The sequence below is a fragment of the Malus sylvestris genome, chromosome 10 (genome assembly GCF_916048215.2).
Source record: "Malus sylvestris chromosome 10, drMalSylv7.2, whole genome shotgun sequence".
Taxonomy (NCBI): Eukaryota; Viridiplantae; Streptophyta; class Magnoliopsida; order Rosales; family Rosaceae; genus Malus; species Malus sylvestris.
This window is the reverse complement of record NC_062269.1, coordinates 29084693-29103311: the sequence shown is the minus strand read 5'-3', so window position 1 is coordinate 29103311 and position 18619 is coordinate 29084693. Positions and strand designations below refer to the sequence as shown.

At 39.8% G+C, this 18619-nt stretch overlaps 2 protein-coding genes across 6 annotated transcripts; both read left to right on the top strand.

Annotated features, from left to right (window-relative positions):
* Window positions 1-869: 869 nt before the first annotated feature.
* Window positions 870-5512, top strand: LOC126587380 (receptor-like serine/threonine-protein kinase ALE2). Of its 5 annotated transcripts, none has more exons than XM_050252421.1 (9): window positions 870-1338; window positions 1505-1588; window positions 1826-1954; window positions 2036-2134; window positions 2679-3047; window positions 3131-3391; window positions 3483-3878; window positions 3974-4214; window positions 4541-5512. In XM_050252421.1, exons 1-9 carry the CDS (start codon window positions 1281-1283, stop codon window positions 5253-5255), a joined length of 2352 nt encoding a protein of 783 aa, XP_050108378.1. In that variant the 5' UTR covers window positions 870-1280; the 3' UTR covers window positions 5256-5512. The 5 variants fall into 5 exon arrangements, with proteins under 5 accessions (XP_050108378.1, XP_050108380.1, XP_050108376.1 ...); XM_050252423.1 differs by having other exon boundaries at window positions 872-1338; window positions 1550-1588; window positions 3480-3878; XM_050252419.1 differs by having other exon boundaries at window positions 872-1338; window positions 3480-3878.
* Window positions 5513-6165: 653 nt separating this feature from the next.
* LOC126587581 (uncharacterized) lies at window positions 6166-10543 on the top strand. Its single transcript, XM_050252667.1, has 13 exons — window positions 6166-6318; window positions 6414-6465; window positions 6547-6636; window positions 7045-7122; window positions 7230-7304; window positions 7682-7734; window positions 8029-8179; window positions 8283-8393; window positions 8839-8965; window positions 9109-9206; window positions 9340-9478; window positions 9876-9928; window positions 10022-10543. Exons 1-13 carry the CDS (start codon window positions 6230-6232, stop codon window positions 10103-10105), a joined length of 1200 nt encoding a protein of 399 aa, XP_050108624.1. The 5' UTR covers window positions 6166-6229; the 3' UTR covers window positions 10106-10543.
* Window positions 10544-18619: the final 8076 nt, after the last annotated feature.

Below are 18619 nucleotides of genomic sequence, written 5' to 3'. Positions count from 1 at the left end.
TTTATAGAGTTTTGGCTAAATCAAAATATTTATATCATCAAAAGAATATATCGTTGTGTAAAAAAAATTAAAATGCTTATGATCTAAAAAAATGTAATATAGTACGCATGACCTATGAAAAAATAAAGTTTAGAACTTGAAAAAAAAAAATAAAAAACTCAGCTTAAACAAATGCTATTTTGGTTATATTTATTTTTAAATATTATTTTAGTTATATTCTTTTTTAAATAAATGTGATAGCTTTATCGGACTTCAAATCAACTATAATTTCAAATCAATCAGGACGATTCTCAACTCAATCTTGAAAATTACTAATTGACAAACCAAACTTAACTAAATGGTGTGCCAAACCAAACTTAGTCAAACGGTGTGCCAAAGCAAACTTAGTTATACATGATATTGTTATGCGATTTTAACTTTTCAACCACTTTATTTATTACCGATAAATATGATTATATGGACTCTTCTATTACAACCATCACATCATAATGAGTCAGTATCAACTCTGATGACTCAAACATAAACAATTATGACATATCAGACTATCCACATAATAATTACGTTATATGTAAGAAATATATATAAATTATTTCTATGATTGAACAAAATAGTTTCTAAATCCAATTGTTTAACTACTAGTTCTATTTATACGTGGGTTAAGTTCAATCAAATAAAACAAAATCCAAATCTTTAAAACAGAAATCAGGTAAAACGGCCACGTAACTTGCGTTTCGTCGGGTGGGCCCCTTCCCGAAAACATACACTCATTCGCGCAATTTGGCACGTGGATCAGATGGCATCATTCAATTTTGCCAAGCCGGTATTGCTGGAGCCGTACACACGCACGCCAGACTCAGAGACACAAGCAATAAGTTCTCCCCCACCTCACTCCTACTGTCTCCCTCAACCTGCCTCCTCCTTCCTCCTCTCTCTCTCTCTCTCTCTCTTCATTTTCTCTCTCTAAAACACCCACATTCTCTCTTTACACCTCCGCCTCCGCCTCCGCTTCCGCCTCTCTCTCCTTCTAGATATTTCCACCGCGTTTCATGGATCTACAACCCCCACTCACTCCCCCAGTTTCTGCCTCTCATTCTCTCTCCTAGGTTTAGTCACCGCCACTCTTTCCACTGTTTTTTTTTGTAGCTTAAACCATGCAATCCCTAGCTCAATGCGATGGAGAACCTCGCCGGAAACCTAGAAGCCTCGAGCTACTCTTCTCCGGTCACTCTCTCGAGCTCCAAGGCGGCTGCTTTTGACGATGTTCTGTGTGAATTTCGACAATGCGAACTCCGATTCTGCTTCTGCTGTTTGTTCTCCTCTTGATTTTCTGCTGCTTAGGTAAAATATTCAACTCTTTATACTGTGCATTGCAGTCCAATTGTGCTTGGAGTGTTTATTTTATGCGATTTTATTAGCTTAAATCTTCGCGGTTTGCTCGAAAAGTAGTGGTTATGTAGAAAACTGACGTAGCTTTTTTTTTCTTTTTAATTTTATACTATTTCAGGGGGTTTTTCTCTAAATATTTACTTGTTTCCTTCTCAATTGCCAGACCAACCGTTGTCTATGAAAAATTTCTCAGTCGAACGCGGTAAGGATGCTACTATTCTGTGCATAATTCATTTGCCAGGCTCCACCTTAAGCAGTACAGTGTGTTAGCATAAATATTGTCTGTGAAATGAGCATTCTTTGAGGTTGCCAATCGTAACTTTGCGTATGCGTCGGTCTTGCATCTGCTACGGTGTTTTAGTTATACCTCTTGCCGTGTTAAGTTTACTTCTTTTGACAGCTATGCATTTATTTCTTAATCTGCGGATGACATATGCGGTTGTCCTACCATTTGCAGCAAGGTCAACGTTGATGGTTCTTCCATTTGCTTCATCAAAGCGATCCAAAGCATGGGCGGTCAAGCCTTTTACGGGAATCCTTGCACCTGCACCTTCTCCAATTCATCTAGGTATGTATTCTTTTCAGACTATGAATACCTAGATGCTCTAGTGTCACTGGCATTGCATTGATGTTGACTTCGCAATTACAGGTCCTAGCAGTCCTCACCCACCACAGCACGGCCATTATCGTCATCATCATGTGAGAGTGAAACCCCGTGCTGTTGCTCCAGCTCCATCAAATGACCCAGGTAACTATATGGGGTTTCAGATTTGTCATCAATTGTCAATGTCAGGTGTCACTCATCTGGTACAACATCCAGACAATCGGTAGCTGTTCAGTTGAAATTGTTGAATTTCCAAAAAAGTTGTTTAATTTCTATTATGACCACAATGGGGTGGCCAAGAACTAATAACTGGACCAACTAATCTTCTAGTCCCTTATAAAACCATTCCTCTACCCAGGCAATAGTTATATATTTTAGACTTTCCATTTATTCAATACGACGACAACGTAATGGCCTATTTAATTACATCTTTTGGAAGATGAGTTTGAGGTTTCACCATCTTTTCAACAAGGAAAAAAAAGTTCTAAGCTTTACCTTCAACTCTGGGTTGGGGTGCTGCTTGCAACTTTTTTAGCAGCTGCTGCTAGAAAAGGGACTCGGATTCATGGAAATGAAAAAAGTTTTGTTAGTTTAACTATGGTCATGACAATATAGTTTACCTCAGAATATTGTTTCTCTTAGCAAGTACCTTACCAGTTTACTTCTGTGATCATGGTACTTCTGGCAGGTTGTGACCAAATTTGTGTAGAGCCACTTACCACATCTCCATTTGGTTCACCTTGTGGTTGTGTGTTTCCCATGAAAGTCAAACTTTTACTGGACATAGCTCCTTATGCTATTTTTCCAGTAATGAGTGAGCTAGAGATTGAGATTGCTGAAGGCACGTATCTGACACAAAGTCAAGTGAAAATAATGGGTGCAAGTGCTGATAGTCAAAATCAAGGAAGAACAGTGGTGGATATTAACTTGGTTCCACTAGGGGAGAAGTTTGATAATACCACTGCGATACTGACATATGATAGATTTCAGCATAAGAAAGTGCCTCTGAATTTGACACTTTTTGGAAACTATGAAGTGGTATACATTAGTTATCCAGGTACTCCCCTCAATTCTCATGCTAATGTGTTGGATTATCATTTCAATATTGTTTGAGGTTGAGATTGAAAGGGTTATAATCAGGGCTACCTCCTTCACCGCCATATGAGATTTACAATGGGCATGATCCAGCTGGAATTGCTGGAGGTCTCCCTTTCACCGCGGATTTTGGCGGCAAGAACCAGAGGATGAATATTAGAACGATTGTGATTATTGCTCTGTCTGCATTTGTAGTCCTGGTGGTTCTCCTTGCGGCTATCTGTATCTTTGTGAAGGGGGGGAGAGTTGGAAGACCATCTAGCGCAGTCAGTCCTGTATTCACACCTTCTGTTCACAAAAGATCTGGTAAACATGTGGCTTTTAATGAATTTTTAATTCAGTCCCATGGTAAACGACTGTAGACTGAGTGATTGGATATATGTGTGTATTGCAGCAGGTATCGGGTCTATCTTATCAAGTAGCATTGCAAGCTCCACTTCAGTGTCCCTAATGTCCACCATGGCTACCAGTATTCTCTCTGTCAAAACATTTCCACTAGCTGAGCTTGAGAAAGCAACAAATAAGTTCAGTTCCCAAAGGGTTTTGGGAGAAGGGGGATTTGGACGTGTTTACCATGGAATTATGGAAGATGGGACTGAAGTTGCAGTCAAAGTGCTTACAAGGGATAATCAGAATCAGAATGGAGACCGTGAATTTATTGCAGAAGTTGAGATGCTAAGCCGTTTGCATCACCGTAATCTTGTGAAGTTGATAGGCATTTGTATTGAAGGGCAGACACGCAGTTTGGTATGTGAGATTGTTCGCAATGGAAGTGTTGAATCTCACTTGCACGGTATATTTTCTTGTCTACCGCGGTCTCTTTTGGTTTCTGAATTGAATTGCCAAAGTGTGTCAACTAACTAATTGTATGTTATGGTTGTTTTTCAGGCATTGACAAGATAAATGGGCCTCTTGACTGGGATGCAAGGATGAAGATTGCCCTTGGGGCAGCAAGAGGATTAGCCTATCTTCACGAAGATTCTAATCCTCGTGTTATTCACCGAGATTTTAAGGCTAGTAACGTTTTGCTGGAAGCTGACTTCACACCCAAGGTTTCAGATTTTGGGTTAGCTAGGGAAGCAACTGAGGGAAGTCATCACATCTCCACTAGGGTCATGGGAACTTTTGGGTAATCAGAGTTGCTTAAGCTATTGCGATATCAGGATTTCACAAAGCTTTTTACAGTGCATTGTGTTTTCGTTGTTTTCTTTAAGCTAATACAGTGTTGATAAATGCACTTGGGTATAACAACATAGTTCACTAGAGATTGGGAACCTTTAATGAATGATTAACGATACTTAGGGAACAATTTAAATAGAATTTTATATCCTCTGTCCATATATATGTAAAATTCCTAGTATACTTTGATGAGTATGTGATGAAATAATGTTTTAATAGATTTTTTTCAGAGCACCATTTCAACTCTTCTCTTGACCAAAATGATGGATTTTACAGGTATGTTGCCCCAGAATATGCAATGACAGGGCACCTACTTGTCAAGAGCGATGTTTATAGTTATGGCGTTGTGCTGCTGGAACTCCTCTCTGGAAGAAAACCGGTTGACATGCCCCACTCTCCGGGACAGGAGAATTTAGTAACATGGGCACGACCATTGCTAACGAGCAGAGAAGGCTTGCAGCAGTTGGTGGATCCCACCTTAGCTGGAACCCATGACTTTGACGACATGGCTAAAGTGGCAGCCATTGCTTCCATGTGCGTTCACCCTGAGGTGACCCACAGACCTTTTATGGGTGAAGTTGTGCAGGCTCTAAAGCTGATATACAATGATAACGATGAGACTGGTGGGGACTGTTATAGTCAAAAGGAGTCTTCCGTCCAGGACTCTGACTTTAAAGGTGATCTTGCCCCATCTGATAGCAGTTGGTGGAATGCTGGTGGACTCACTCCCCGGATGAATTATGGGCATGCCTCTTCATTCATCACAATGGAGTATAGTTCTGGACCACTTGAAGATATGGAAAACAGACCGTTTTCAACTTCAAGTTTGGTAGGGGATGAGATATTGTTACCAATCAGACACGGCAATAGGTCAGGGCCGTTGAGAACAGTCCGAAGCAAGCCAGCATTCTACAGAGTAAGAGGAAGTAGGAGCGAGCACGGGGGACTGCTCTCGAAGAAGCGTGCTTGGAACGATGGCTTCTGGGTTTGAACAAGTTTGTTAACTTAATTTTTTGAATTTTGTACAGCTCAAAAAGGACCGCGGCGGCTTTTTAGTTAAGCCGTTGGTGTAGATTAGGGTTGGAAAATCCTGCGGATTCCATGTTTGGAAGATGAGAGAGAAAGTGAGGAGAGAGGATTAATGGGTTCTAATTTTGGAATTCTTGATTCATTTGCATACAAGCTCAAGATGGATGGAGAAATGTAAGTTGAATGTAAGTTCAATGGCTTATTGATTTGACAATTTTACCCTCGTTTGTATTTGTTCGTCTGAAAGTCATCTTCTACTTGTAGCCAGATATAACTTATCTGATTCAGATACATACTTTCCACTGATATTGTCAGCTTATGTTAATTTGTACGGACGAATCTTCAAGCTGCGTAGCATTTGTTTGTATTTTTCATATTTTTTCTTCTAATGAACAAGATCATTATCGTAAATAAAGCGATACTCTAAATTACTAAGTACAAGGGGCGGATTCACTGTAGCCAGTTGACTTAAAGCAGGTTTTCATTTTGGCACTATTAGCTCCAAAATTTGTTCTCTAAGACTCTAACTATACTTTTTAAAGGTTAAAAGTGGATTTGAATTTAAAAACAATGGAAATGAATTCGAATACTTTTCAATCTGTTCAACTCACATTCACAATCTTAATAAACGAAGAACTTGACCTAATACTATTGGTTCGGTTTACGATTTGACCAAGTATTTACCAACATAATCGGTTCAATTCGCAAATTAACTGTAAATCAACCAAGCCAATCCATCCATCGACCTTACTTGTTCAGTTACGATATGATTAGACATATTCAATTTAATTCATAATTTAATTATTCATCAAACCGAACTGAACCGAACCAAACAACACGACTCCCTTCCTTTAACAATAGTCGCACGGATACTGAAGCAACACACACATTGCCTTCCACGCGCGTTGCCATTGGAACATCAGAAAGAAAAGAACGATGCTTTCTTTCTCCCCAACTTCCAATGCCACTCTTCTCAACTCACCAACATCCTTCTCCCTCCCTCCCTCCCCACCTCGCTCCGCCAGGTCTCCTCCTCCCTCCTCCGCTCCAACCACCGCACCATTCTCCTCCAACCAAAATTCTACATCTTTTAATCACTAATTTCAAGTTTTGATTTCAGGTTCAAAATGTCAATCGATTCTCTCCCTCCTCTCCCCGAAAACCGAACCGTCGTAAGTTCATCCCCATTAATTAATTATCATACTTTTTACGATTGTTAATAATATAAACACTGACCAACTGTGAATGCGCAGGTCGGCGTCGGCGCGGTGGTCGTTGATTTTTTGGCCGCAGTGGCCTCTTATCCTAAGCCGGACGATAAAATCAGATCCACCAGCGTAAAGGTTACTTGAATTTACCCAACTTGATTTGACTTTAGTAACTCGGTTGCTTGTGCAATTTTTACCGATGAAAGCTTTGTTAGGAATTAGTAAACTGTTATCGATAGGTCGTTGTAAAAAATGTCTGCCTTTGGGGGAGGGGGAGTTTCAAACCCAGGACTCGTAGGTGAAACCCAACATCCTATCCAGTCGAAGCTTTATTGTTTAATATTATTAAATTGTTATTGACATTCCAAAAAACTTATTTGCACTCGTCACGTGAAAATTTTTCATGTATGCTTAAGAGCGCATGATGACTCTTTTGGAGTGCCAGTAACGACCCCCAATTGTTATTGTTAATACGTGTTATTACAGCGTGAATTGTGCTATGGCTTTGCTTTAATAGTTGCCAATGGTTGGTTGGTTTCTTAGGTTCAAGGAGGTGGGAATGCAGGTAATGCCTTTACTTGCGCAGCTCGTTTGGGTTTGAATGCCAGGCTGATTTCCAAGGTCTTCAATCTGAATCCTTTACTTTGAATTTTCAACTGTTTTCGCCGAGCATTGGTTGTTTGATTATTGTAAGTTTGTAACATGTCTTGAGCAATGTGAAATGATAGGTTGCAAATGATACACAAGGCAGGGGTATACTGGAGGGGCTGCAGGATGACGGCATTGATACTTCTTTTGTTGTGGTAAGCTTCAAAAGGAAAGTCATTCATGATCTTGGTTTCACCTGCGGTGTTTTATCAGGCAATTATGATATTAATAATGATGCTTGCTGCTTAAGTATTTTAAATCTGGAGCCCATCATTTTTATTTCTTGGGTTAGGTTATGTATCTTTCGATTACTGTATATTAATGCTTTATACACCTTTGCAATATTGAAAAGTAGATTTAGAAATATATTTAAAAAATAGCTAACAAAATTTGGTTTTTCGCTTGAATGCTTCTGGGAACTCTCTAAATTGGTTGATTATCAATTCTGGTTATTGAACAAATAGGACCTGACTGCTGTGCAATCCAATATTGCTATCATTTTTTTTTTAAACTCGACCTGTCTTATTTTCAGGTTTCCGAGGAGGGTAATTCACCATTTACCTACATTATTGTTGACAACGAAACGTGAGGACCTTTTCTTATATCTGTTCTGCTCTCTCTCTCTCTCTCTCTCTCACACACACACACACACAGACACACGTTCTTGCATGCACACACACACACAACCTTGTGGCAGTCTGACTGTATTGCTTAACGCAACCTATTTTTTTCTTTCAACATTTTGAATCCGATCTGATGGCATTGAAAAAAGTAGGCACTGACCCTACATTTTGCAATGGAATTTCTCTTTACGTAGCATCTCAAAGGCTGTTTTTGATAATCATTCTCAATTTGATTAGCTGTGAGTGTCATTTCCAGGAAAACTCGCACCTGTATTCATACTCCAGGATATCCTCCCATGATACCAGATGACCTTTCCCAATCAAGTTTATCATCTGCGTTGGATGGAGCAAGAATTCTTTATTTAGATTGCCGAATACATGAAACTGCATTAGTTGTTGCGCAGGAGGTAATTGTTATCTTCTTGTTTCTAGTATTTAATTTTCTTTGAAGTTTACTATTTGGTAATTTTAACTAAAGAGAATAAATCAAGCATAACTGAATTCTTACAGGCTGCTCGGAAAAATATACCTATATTAGTTGATGGTGAACGGCTAAGAGAAGGGTTGGATGGTCTTCTAAACTTGGCTGATTATGCTGTATGCTCAGCGAAATTTCCGCAGGCAAGTCAACTGTTCTTCCTTGAAAGGAAACTAACTTATGCTCAATTTTTTTTTTTTTTTGAAACCCCTAAAACTAGAGATACGACGTTGATTTCCTTCCTGTCTGTTGCCTAACAATTTTCAGCCGAAAAAAAAAAAGCCCATGAACGAAACTTTTCTCCAGATAATAAGAGGTTTTCTAGAGCACTGCTCTTCTTATACCATATTATTTATTAGTCTTAACAATGTTATAGATATACGTTTCACTTAGGATGTATGGTAATGTGTTGCTCTTATTTTACAATAAACTTAGACCACATTCAAAAACATTTTTTGCTGTTCATTTTTTTCTTCAATTTCTTGTTCTACGTTTTAAAAAAAATTCTTACAAGATTTTCTTTGCATTCATTGTATATCTTCATCATGTTGCTTAAGCTTAACACTGCTAGATCATTTATGTGAACAGGCATGGACAGAAGCAGCATCTGTTTCTAGTGCTCTTGTTTCAATGCTTTTGAAATTGCCAAAGATCAAATTTGCAATTGTGACATTGGGAGAAGATGGATGCATTATGCTTGAGAGAAGTGTGGACGGTAAGTTCTTTCCAGGGTTTATTGAGGAGGAAATCAATATAAAACATAGGGTACAAAACTGCGACTCAGAATTCTGTAAAGATAGTTTGTTTTATCAGATTTAAATTTTTTACAGGTTTTCATTGAAACTCTGTTTCTGGCAGAAACTCCTCAGATAGAAGAAATGGATGTCGACAGCTTGTTGGAATCACTGAAGCAGAGAAAGGATGATAGCACAGCTATCCCAACATGTGTTTCATCGGTTAGGAACTTTAACTTCAGACAAGACTTGTTTCCCTTTGCGTTATAATAAATCAGCCTGGAACTGCTGTATAGTCCTTTGTATTAAATTAAGATCTACTAATTCACAAGTTTTTCTATTTTAATCCTCTCAGCCGGTGACAAAATTGAGAGCCAACGGAATAGGGACAGTTTGTGGGAGGTTGTTGGTTGGAACAGCTGAGAAAGTACCGCCGGAAGAACTCGTAGACACAACAGGTGCTGGAGATAGTTTTATTGGAGCAGTTCTTTATGGTATCTCTCTCTCACTCTCTCTCACAGACACACATTCTTGTTGATTTCATAAAGTTGAATTTACTACTTTTTGCAAATTCTTCTCTCCATCCATTGCCAGAATCTTTTAACGCTAGTTTGGTATTGGTGTGATTTGAAAAAAAAACTGTTTCTGCTGTGCTGTGAGAATAAGCTCATTTTTGCTGCTTCACGTCTTCAGCTATTTTTTTCACCCAAAACTGTGAAAATAAGCTGTTTTTAAGTGTTTACCAAACACCTTTTTGAGCTCAGCTTTTTTTTATACCAACTTTTTATAAAAGCACCTCAATACCAAATCAGTACTTAGTTTATCCATCGGAAGATATCATCTCTATCGTGTCATGTACTTTTTTCACGGATGGGATTGTTGGTTTTGTAGCTATTTGCACCAACATGCCACCAGAGAAAATGCTGCCGTTTGCTGCACAAGTGGTAAGTTGGGGCAGTGTTTTGATGTGGTGGGCTGCTGCAACATAGATTTGTTTGTGACCTTTTTTTTTTCCTCTGGCGTTGTATCAATTGCAGGCAGGTGCCTGCTGTAGGGCTTTAGGAGCTCGAACTGGCCTTCCACATCGCACAGATGCACGCCTGGCATCATTTCTATCTTAAGATTTCCCAGGAAGTCCTACGCGATTGGCAAAGTTAATTGGAAAACGTGAAATTTAGCGTAGAACTTGAGCTATTTCCTCTCACTATTGATGCGGAACAGAAGTGATGGCTTTCCTAAATCAATGGGTGTTTTAGTATTTTAACAAGCTTACCTTCCTGCGTTCATTAGGTTTAAGGCCTTGTAAACATCCCTTGTACTTCAGATTAACAAACAATGAAGAGTTTATGTATAGAAAAACTTTGTTTTCCGGAGTACAAGAACGGGTGTGACGCCCCTGAAGTGATTTCAGTTACCCTTATAGACATAGTTTAATTTAAGTTTTCTGTGGCTTCCGCTAAATTATCTAAATTCCGCTGCCGTACTCTATACATCAATGAGTTCGAAACTTTGTAACGGACGGTGTAAATTATCTTATCAGTCTACATAAATTTTAGGCAGTCTGAAGTTGGAGCCTTCTTACAGGTCTATTTTATCTTCTCATTCGTCCTCACCATCATCATAGACAAAAGTATAACGACATATACAACAACAAATTTTACAAGAACCATCTGGACAACAATCAAACTTTGGAGGAAGGTACAAATTATTTAGGAACTTCTTACACATTGGATAAGCCATTTCCTTTAGGAGCTTCTCCGTAGGATCACCTGAAACTTTGGTAACAATTTGACACCGAATAATGGAGATCAAAAGAGAAACCACAAGTGAACACTCGAAGATAAATAACTCATCATTCTAAGAAATTCACCAAAGAGATACGAGTTTAGAGATAGGAAGAAAACACGAAAACACTCTTTCACTAAACCAAGATTAAAAGTAATTCTCAATTTTTGGATAATGCCTTTTCATACATAAGGAAGAAAAAGGGGGGGGGGGGGTGTTTAAATAGTGTCGACATGGAACAGCCTTCCATGAATAGCCTAACCCTTATTAATGATGAGCTTAAATGAAAACATTGAACATATTTTGAATTAAATATGATGAATGCACCGTGTAATAATTAGACGAATCCAGATTCGGGTCATTGCTATAGGAGCAAATTTGGAAGGAGCAATTTGCCCCATTTTAATTTTGAACAAGTTCAATGTAATTTTTGACCCTTTCCTTTTCCGGCAAAAGTAAATTACTCGATTCTTTTTGGTGTCCTAGTTTGATTAGACTTTGGGAGAATTCTCAATTCCTGGCCAAATCAGGAAAATATTATTACTATGTGTTGATGAACAAAACCGAAGGTCTTGGAACAACGTAAATCCGACCGTGCATCTGCAAGAAATGTAAATAACACAAGATGTATCGTGGTTCACCCCAATGTTTGGGCTACATCCACACTTATTATTGTATTTCTCTGTTTGTGAGGGAGAGAGATGGAGAGAGCTTCTGAGGGTGAGAGAGGCCTTCCATGGCCTAAGAATTGGCCTCTCTTAATGAGGAGAGTGAAGGGTCATTTTGTAGAATAAGGACTCCTCACTTATTACATATTTGCCCATTCCTTTATTACATAATTACATTTGAGTCCACCGAGTATTTATACGAGGTCTAAATACGGAGGCCCTAAGTATGATACAAACAGTAGTCCCCCAAGTCTTCAGTCAAGAAAGTCTTTTGGCTGGAGACTTGAAATTCAGTCCATGTGTGTGCCGAAGTAACTAGATGTCGTCTTGAACTGATACTTGATATGAGGCGGTGCTCAAAGTGAAATGATGCTACACTAGAAGTAGCATATGTTGCGAGGCTGCTCTGCTTGTGACTTATGTTGCCTTGGTTGGCTCGGCTTGTGGCGTTGAAGGTGAGGGAGTTCATTTTATAAAATTAAGGGCTCGCTCCTCAATACATAAGTGATGGGTTAAGAGTGATGCTCGCGGCGAGTCGGTTGCTCAGCAGGCGGCGATGCTTTCTAATGATGGTGAGGGAGTCCCTTTTATAGAATAAGGGCTCGTTCCTTAATACATAAATGATGGGCTAAGTCCCCCAAGTATTTTTTTATGAGGCCCAATATATGGTGATGGGCTAGAGTTGATGCTTGCGGCGAGGCGGTTGCTCAGCTAGCGGTGATGCTCTCTAATGATGGTGAGGAAGTCCCTTTTATAGAATAAGGGTTCACTCCTCAGTACATGAATAATGGGTGCTCTCTAATGAAAGTGAGGGAGTCTCTTTTATAGAATAAGGGCTCGCTCCTCAATACATAAATAATGGGCTAAGTCCCCCAAGTATTTTTCATGGGGCCCAATTGAGGCCCAATATATGGTACATAATGTAGTCCCCCAAGTCTTCGGTCAATAGAGTCTGTTGGCTGGAGACTTCAAATTGAATCCATGTATGGGCTAAAGTGTCGGTTGTTCGGAGGCGGTATTTGTATACCCTGCACTGAAGCTTTGTAGATGAAGCTTTGCAAGTGAAGCTTTGAAGTTGGAGCTTTTGTAAATGCAGCTTTTGAAGTTGGAGCTCTGTAAATGAAGCTTTTGAAGCTAAAGCTTTTATAAATGAAGCTTTCGAAGCTAGAGCTCTGTAAATGAAGCTTTTGAAGCTGATTGACATGAGTGATGATCATGAATGTTTATGTTGATTGACATGAGTGATGCTCATGGATGTTGACATGAGTGATGCTCATGAATGTTTATGTATGATTGATATGAGTGATGCTCATGAATGTTTATGTATGTTTGACATGAGTGATGCTTATGTATGTTTATGTATGTTTGACATGAGTGATGCTCATATATAATTTTGGAGTACATGACGTACTTTTGATCACCTGGTTGGTGATAATAGCGACAGGGTGCCGAATATTTGTGGAGTACTGGACGTACTTTTGATCACCTGGTTGGTGATAATAGAGGGTCTGGCTCTTTTAGGCATATGGGCCTTCGCCCTCCACATAACATTCTAGCCCATTATTTTGGACGTGCCGTTTTTTATTTTTATTTTTATGATTATTACCCTCTGATGGGGTTTATACAGTTGTCTCCGAAAGATAAGAAAAATAAATTACATCACTCAAAAATAAATCTGACCCTCTGCTCAATGGGTCACGCCCATAATTCCCTTTTCTGCATGCCATCACCACCGTAATTATGTCTGCTTCTTTTTATCTTCTTTTACTTTTCTAGTGTCCCCCATGTGCTCTCGCAGATGAAAGCCTCCATTTATTCCTTGCTTTTGCAAATTTGCGTGCCTGCTATCCATAGCTTTTCTGTGGGTGGTCGACAAAATAAAGAAAACACCAACCGCTATTATCGAATTGCTTCAGATTTTAACTAAAGAAAGCATAATTCTTTCTTTTCTCTCTCCACTGCGTCTCTCTCTCTGTCTTTCTACCTCCACCCTCTCTAGTAGACTTGCTTTTGCTTATGCAAACTTTCTTTACAGCAAACATATCTATAGTTTTTCTGTGGGTGGTCGACAAAAGTCATCCATGTGGGTGGTCTGATCAGTGCTGCCAGTGATGAGCAAGCAAGATGAGATCCGGCACCTAGACGTCGTAGTGAGGGGTGACAAGGCGGATGAGGTCAACGAACTGCCATGTTGCGTCGACGCCGAAGCCAGGGATGAAGAGAAGGTTGGGCTTGGAAGGGTTCGGCAATTGCGGGACCTAGCAATGCAAGGGTGTTGCATTTGCTGGATCATCGAGGGGCCGAGATGTCTAATAGAGACTGTCATTCCAGAACCTTAGCAGCCAGGACATTTCATTGAAGCACCTGACTTCGACCATTTACCCTTGCACTTGGAGCAGATTTTGTTACGCGCGAGAGAAAGCTTTTTGGATGTTCCATTGTAGAGATTTTCCAAAGAAAACTTTAAGGGGATGGATCATAGAATATAGGTGATCAAGAAATGCTTAAGGCATCAAGAGTTGCAGAGGGGAGAGATGATTGATTGGCCGGGGCAACAGTGAACATTTCAAAAGAAATGCTGGTGTTAGCCCAAGAAGAAATCCAGTTGAGGAGGATGTCAAGTCCGAGGATATCTCCGGTGACTCTGAAAATGAAATATGGGAATTAAACGCTGCCAGCGACTCGGAAGCATCGAAGGCAGGGAGATTTGATTACAACAGCAGCGACGAAAAAGATTATCAAGTTCTCCACAGCAGCGACGATCTCTTCGACGGCGATCTTGGCGATCCACTTTAATGGGTCTCTGCCTGTCGCCCTCTTCAATGCCTCGGAGCTGCAGCTCGAGGTCCATGCGGGTGTCAATCTCGACGGCGATGACCCTCTAGGTGACTTCCCGAATTGCTTTCCAACTCCAAGGTCGAGGCTTTTGATTCTCCTCCCAGCCCAGAATTCATGGTTGCCAATCAATTTTACGATTAACCCAAGTCCTCCAGAAATAAAATAAAAAATTGTTGCTTTTTGTTGTTTCCTTATCTGGGTTGGAAAAAGGTTTAGGCTTTTGAGTTTGTGGCGTGTGGATTCTGAAAGTTTACAAAGAAATTGTATGAAATGGGGCGATGGGTTTTCTGAGGGAGAGGAAATCTGAGAGGGAAATGGGGCGTTTACTTATCCGATTGGGGAGAGACAGAAGAATTTAGATCTGTGGTTTTTTAGGTGAGCAGATTCACGGTGGATATTGTGGTGAGGTTTCACGGTGGTGAGATGAAAAAATGAAAGAGAACCGACATAGCTTTTCGTGTCGATTCCCACAGACGGCGCCAAATGTTGATGCATAAAACCAGAGGTTTTGAAACAACGTAAATCCGACCGTGAATCAGCAAGAAATGTAAATAACACAAGATGTATCATGGTTCACCCCAATGTTTGGGCTACGTCCACACTGATTATTGTATTTCTCTGTTTGTGAGGGAGAGATTGAGAGAGCTTCTGAGGGTGAGAGAGTCCTTCCATGGCTTAAGAATTGGCCTCTCTTAATAAGGAGAGTGAGGGGTCCTTTTATAGAATAAGAACTCCTCACTTATTACATATTTGCCATTTCCTTTATTACATAATTACATTTGAGTCCCCCGAGTATTTATACGAGGTCTAAATACGGAGACCCTAAGTATGGTACAAACACTATGTATACCTCAAAGAGTTCCCAACTCTTTTGCATCAAAAACTTGGTTGGTTAAGATCATTCACAACCGAAGTTTCGAGTTCAAATCCTCATCCCCTTATATATAAGATTCATTGTATCAGAAAAACTAGAGCAAATTGTTATATTGCAAAATTGCTTTGTGTTAAAACCATATTGTTGGGCCTATCACCTCTCTTTCAGCCCATACTTGTTAGCTTTCAACTTGTTAACTTGTTTTGTTGCTCAAGGCCTAAGCTCTTGGAACTACATATTGTGGTTGTGTTTTATCCTTTTAGCTAGGGTTTTCCCTTTTCAACTCAATATAAATAATTTTGATGGGCTCTGTAGAAGGGATGTTGAATGAAATGAACTTTCTTTCCCTTCAAATCTCAATTCTCCTTCCATTCTCTTTACATTTCCTGCATTATTCTCATTAATTTCCCAATTCCATCATCCTGAACCGATTGGGCGCACTAATTGGTATCAGAGCCTATTGATTCGATGGGAAAAAACAGCCAGTCTGCCACCTCTTCCGATCCGAATATAGTCGCCGTGGCGATGGATGCTCTCCAGGAGCACATTCACACTTAGGTTGAGGGTTTCTCCAATTCCATCTCAGCCTTTGAAACACAACAAACCAACCTCCAGAAATCGTTCGACCATATGAACAATTCGAACGCAACCTTCCAAAACACAATGACCTCATAGTTTGCAGCGTTTCAATCGTTGATGCTTGACGAACTTCATCTTTTGAAATCTGGTATTCCTACCTCCCAAACCACCACCGCTCCACCTATCACAAACCCAACCCAGGTGCATACTCAGCCCTCCACACCCATCCCCACAACTTCGTTATGTTCCCTATTTGCCCCTCCCACCGCCATATACTCCGATCTGAGTCTTTCTAACCATTGCTCACCAAGTTTAGCTCCGCTACCTCCATATTTGTCCTCCATCCACACCACCCCATCCTTCACAACCATAAACAGTCGACCAACTTATTCCCAGCACCAAACCGCCTTTTCTTCACTTTTTTTCCCCACACCCACATTCTCCCGCCCTATCCCAACCCCAATCATTCCATGTCATCCCCTCCACAGTGCAATTTCCCTCCCAAAACCCCCCTCCCATAACACCTACCCCATATCACCAACCCTTTAATTTTAAGGCCATTAAAATGGAATTACCTCGTTTTAATGAGGATGATCTATATGGTTGGTTGGTCATGGTTGAAAGGTACTTGGACTACTATGAGGTACCACCACATCAGTGGGTTATGGTGGCCGCCTGTAATTTTGGGGTTGATGCCTCTATTTGGATGTGAGAGTTTAAACAACGCTATGGTAGAGATAATTAGAGTCCCTTTGTTGAGTTGTTGCTTCAGTGATTTGGTGGTGGTGATCAAGCAAATATCGAATCACAGCTCACCCATATCCAACAAACAGGCACGATGGATAAGTACATAACTGAGTTTACTAAACTTTCATGTCGAGTGATTGATTGGACAGAAAACCAATTGAAACATGTTTTCCTCGGTGGCTTATGAGAGGATATTCATCATGATGTTTTTGCTCTCGAGCTTGATTCTCTTCACCAAGCTCAAAAATTAGCCAAAATTTTTTAAACCAAAAACCATGCCAAACGTTCATCTCGTCCTATCTTTTCTCCACAGCACCAATCACCGACTCTCAACCCACCATTCCCACCACCACTATGCCAGGCTACTTACATCAACAAACATCCCACACCCCCAATGTTCCCTTCAAATGTTTAACCCCAGCTGAGGTCCAAGAAAAAATCGAAAAAAAAATGTTTCCACTGCACAGAACCTCATGTCCCTTGACACAAATGCAAAACCCCTATGATTGTATTGCTGGACATTGACATCCTAGATGATGAACACCATGAATTCCATGATTGCAATTCCGAGGAAGACAACACCCTTTGTAATACCTTGGAAAATTTAAGTATATGAAATTAATATTCATAATTATGAATGTGTAGGAAATAAAAAAAAAATTGATTTATGGTTATGAAATTTCGAAGGGGGGAAATGTGAAATTCCGCATCCAAATTCTATTATTATTTATGTCGTATAATTTTTCGTTAAGTGGAAAATGGTGAAAATGCCCATTTTTGGTTAACATAATTATAAGAGGACGTATTTTATCCTCATATATTCTATTGTATTTTTTGGCATATTCGGATAGAGCTCAATCTCATGAACGAGTAGGCGCAAATCATTTGTGAAACGAAATTATAACGAATAAGATATGAACGAGCAAAGTTAGGGGTGAAATGGTCATTTGACCATAATCTGGAATGTTCCAGATAATCTAGAAACGCCACGTGGATGGTTGTGATGGAAGAAGGAAAGAGGAGAAAAGGAGAGAAATGAGGAAAAAAAGGGGGGGGGAAATGACCAATAAGGAAGGAAATGAGGGTAATGAGGGGAGGGAGAAGCATAGAACTGGCCAACCCGGTTTTTCCACCCGGTCTTATCTCATCCGTCTGATGTCCGTTGGAGGTGATTCCGGTGTCTATGGAAAGATCTTGATAAGTCCAACATCCCAAGGGTGTTATATTCTTAAAATTTCTTAGCCAATGTTACAAATCGAAGCTATAAACCCAAGGTTATTCCCGCGGGTTTCTCTTTTTTTCCGGTGAATTCTGAAATGATTACCTTCAATTACCACCACCTTTGGACTCCCCTTGAGGCTTGGAACAAAGCCCATGCATTGGTTGGGGCGTCAGAATGGTTTTGGAGTCAAATTAAAAACACCCAAAATCAAGGGTTTCTGGTGGATTGATGGTGATATGAGGTGTTTCACGACCAAATTGGACTTTGGCCCAGGTATGAAAGTTGTTCCTCTCATTGAACTCTACTTGCAAAATTTGGTAATTTTTAACGTTAGCCGAAAAGCCGGAAACCGCCACCCAGGGCGGCGCGTGGCCAGTGGGCCGATATTGCCATTTTGTACAAATTTGGATATTCTAAATGCGAATTTGGTATCCATGGGATGTGTTTCAATCATTAGAACTAATGTTGAATATTTTGTTTATTTGGAATAGAATCGGAAGTGGTTAAAGATTGAATGGTGAACTACGAAAAGTTTGATCCCGTTCAAGGGTATGTAGGCAGTCTAATAGGGTTTAGATGTTGCCTTAAATTATCGAGGCAAATCTTTTGTTGAGAAATTGAACTAAGAAAAGGAATTTGGTGAATAATTTGAGATTTAACCATATGTTTTGGTAAATAAATGTTTATCATAAATTTTGTGAGGGATTAAGAAATTGTTGTGGAAAATTGTGATTAATGGTAATTAACTAAACAAGTGTTTTTGGGCCTATCACCGATATTATTTTCCAAAATAAATATTTCGGAGCGGGGTGTTACAAATGGTATCAGAGCAAATGATCGTACCTTATAATGTGAAATATTATTGTTGGTTGTGAATTGTGAATTGCATTCATATTGCACTGTTTCATAAGTTCTTTGACTA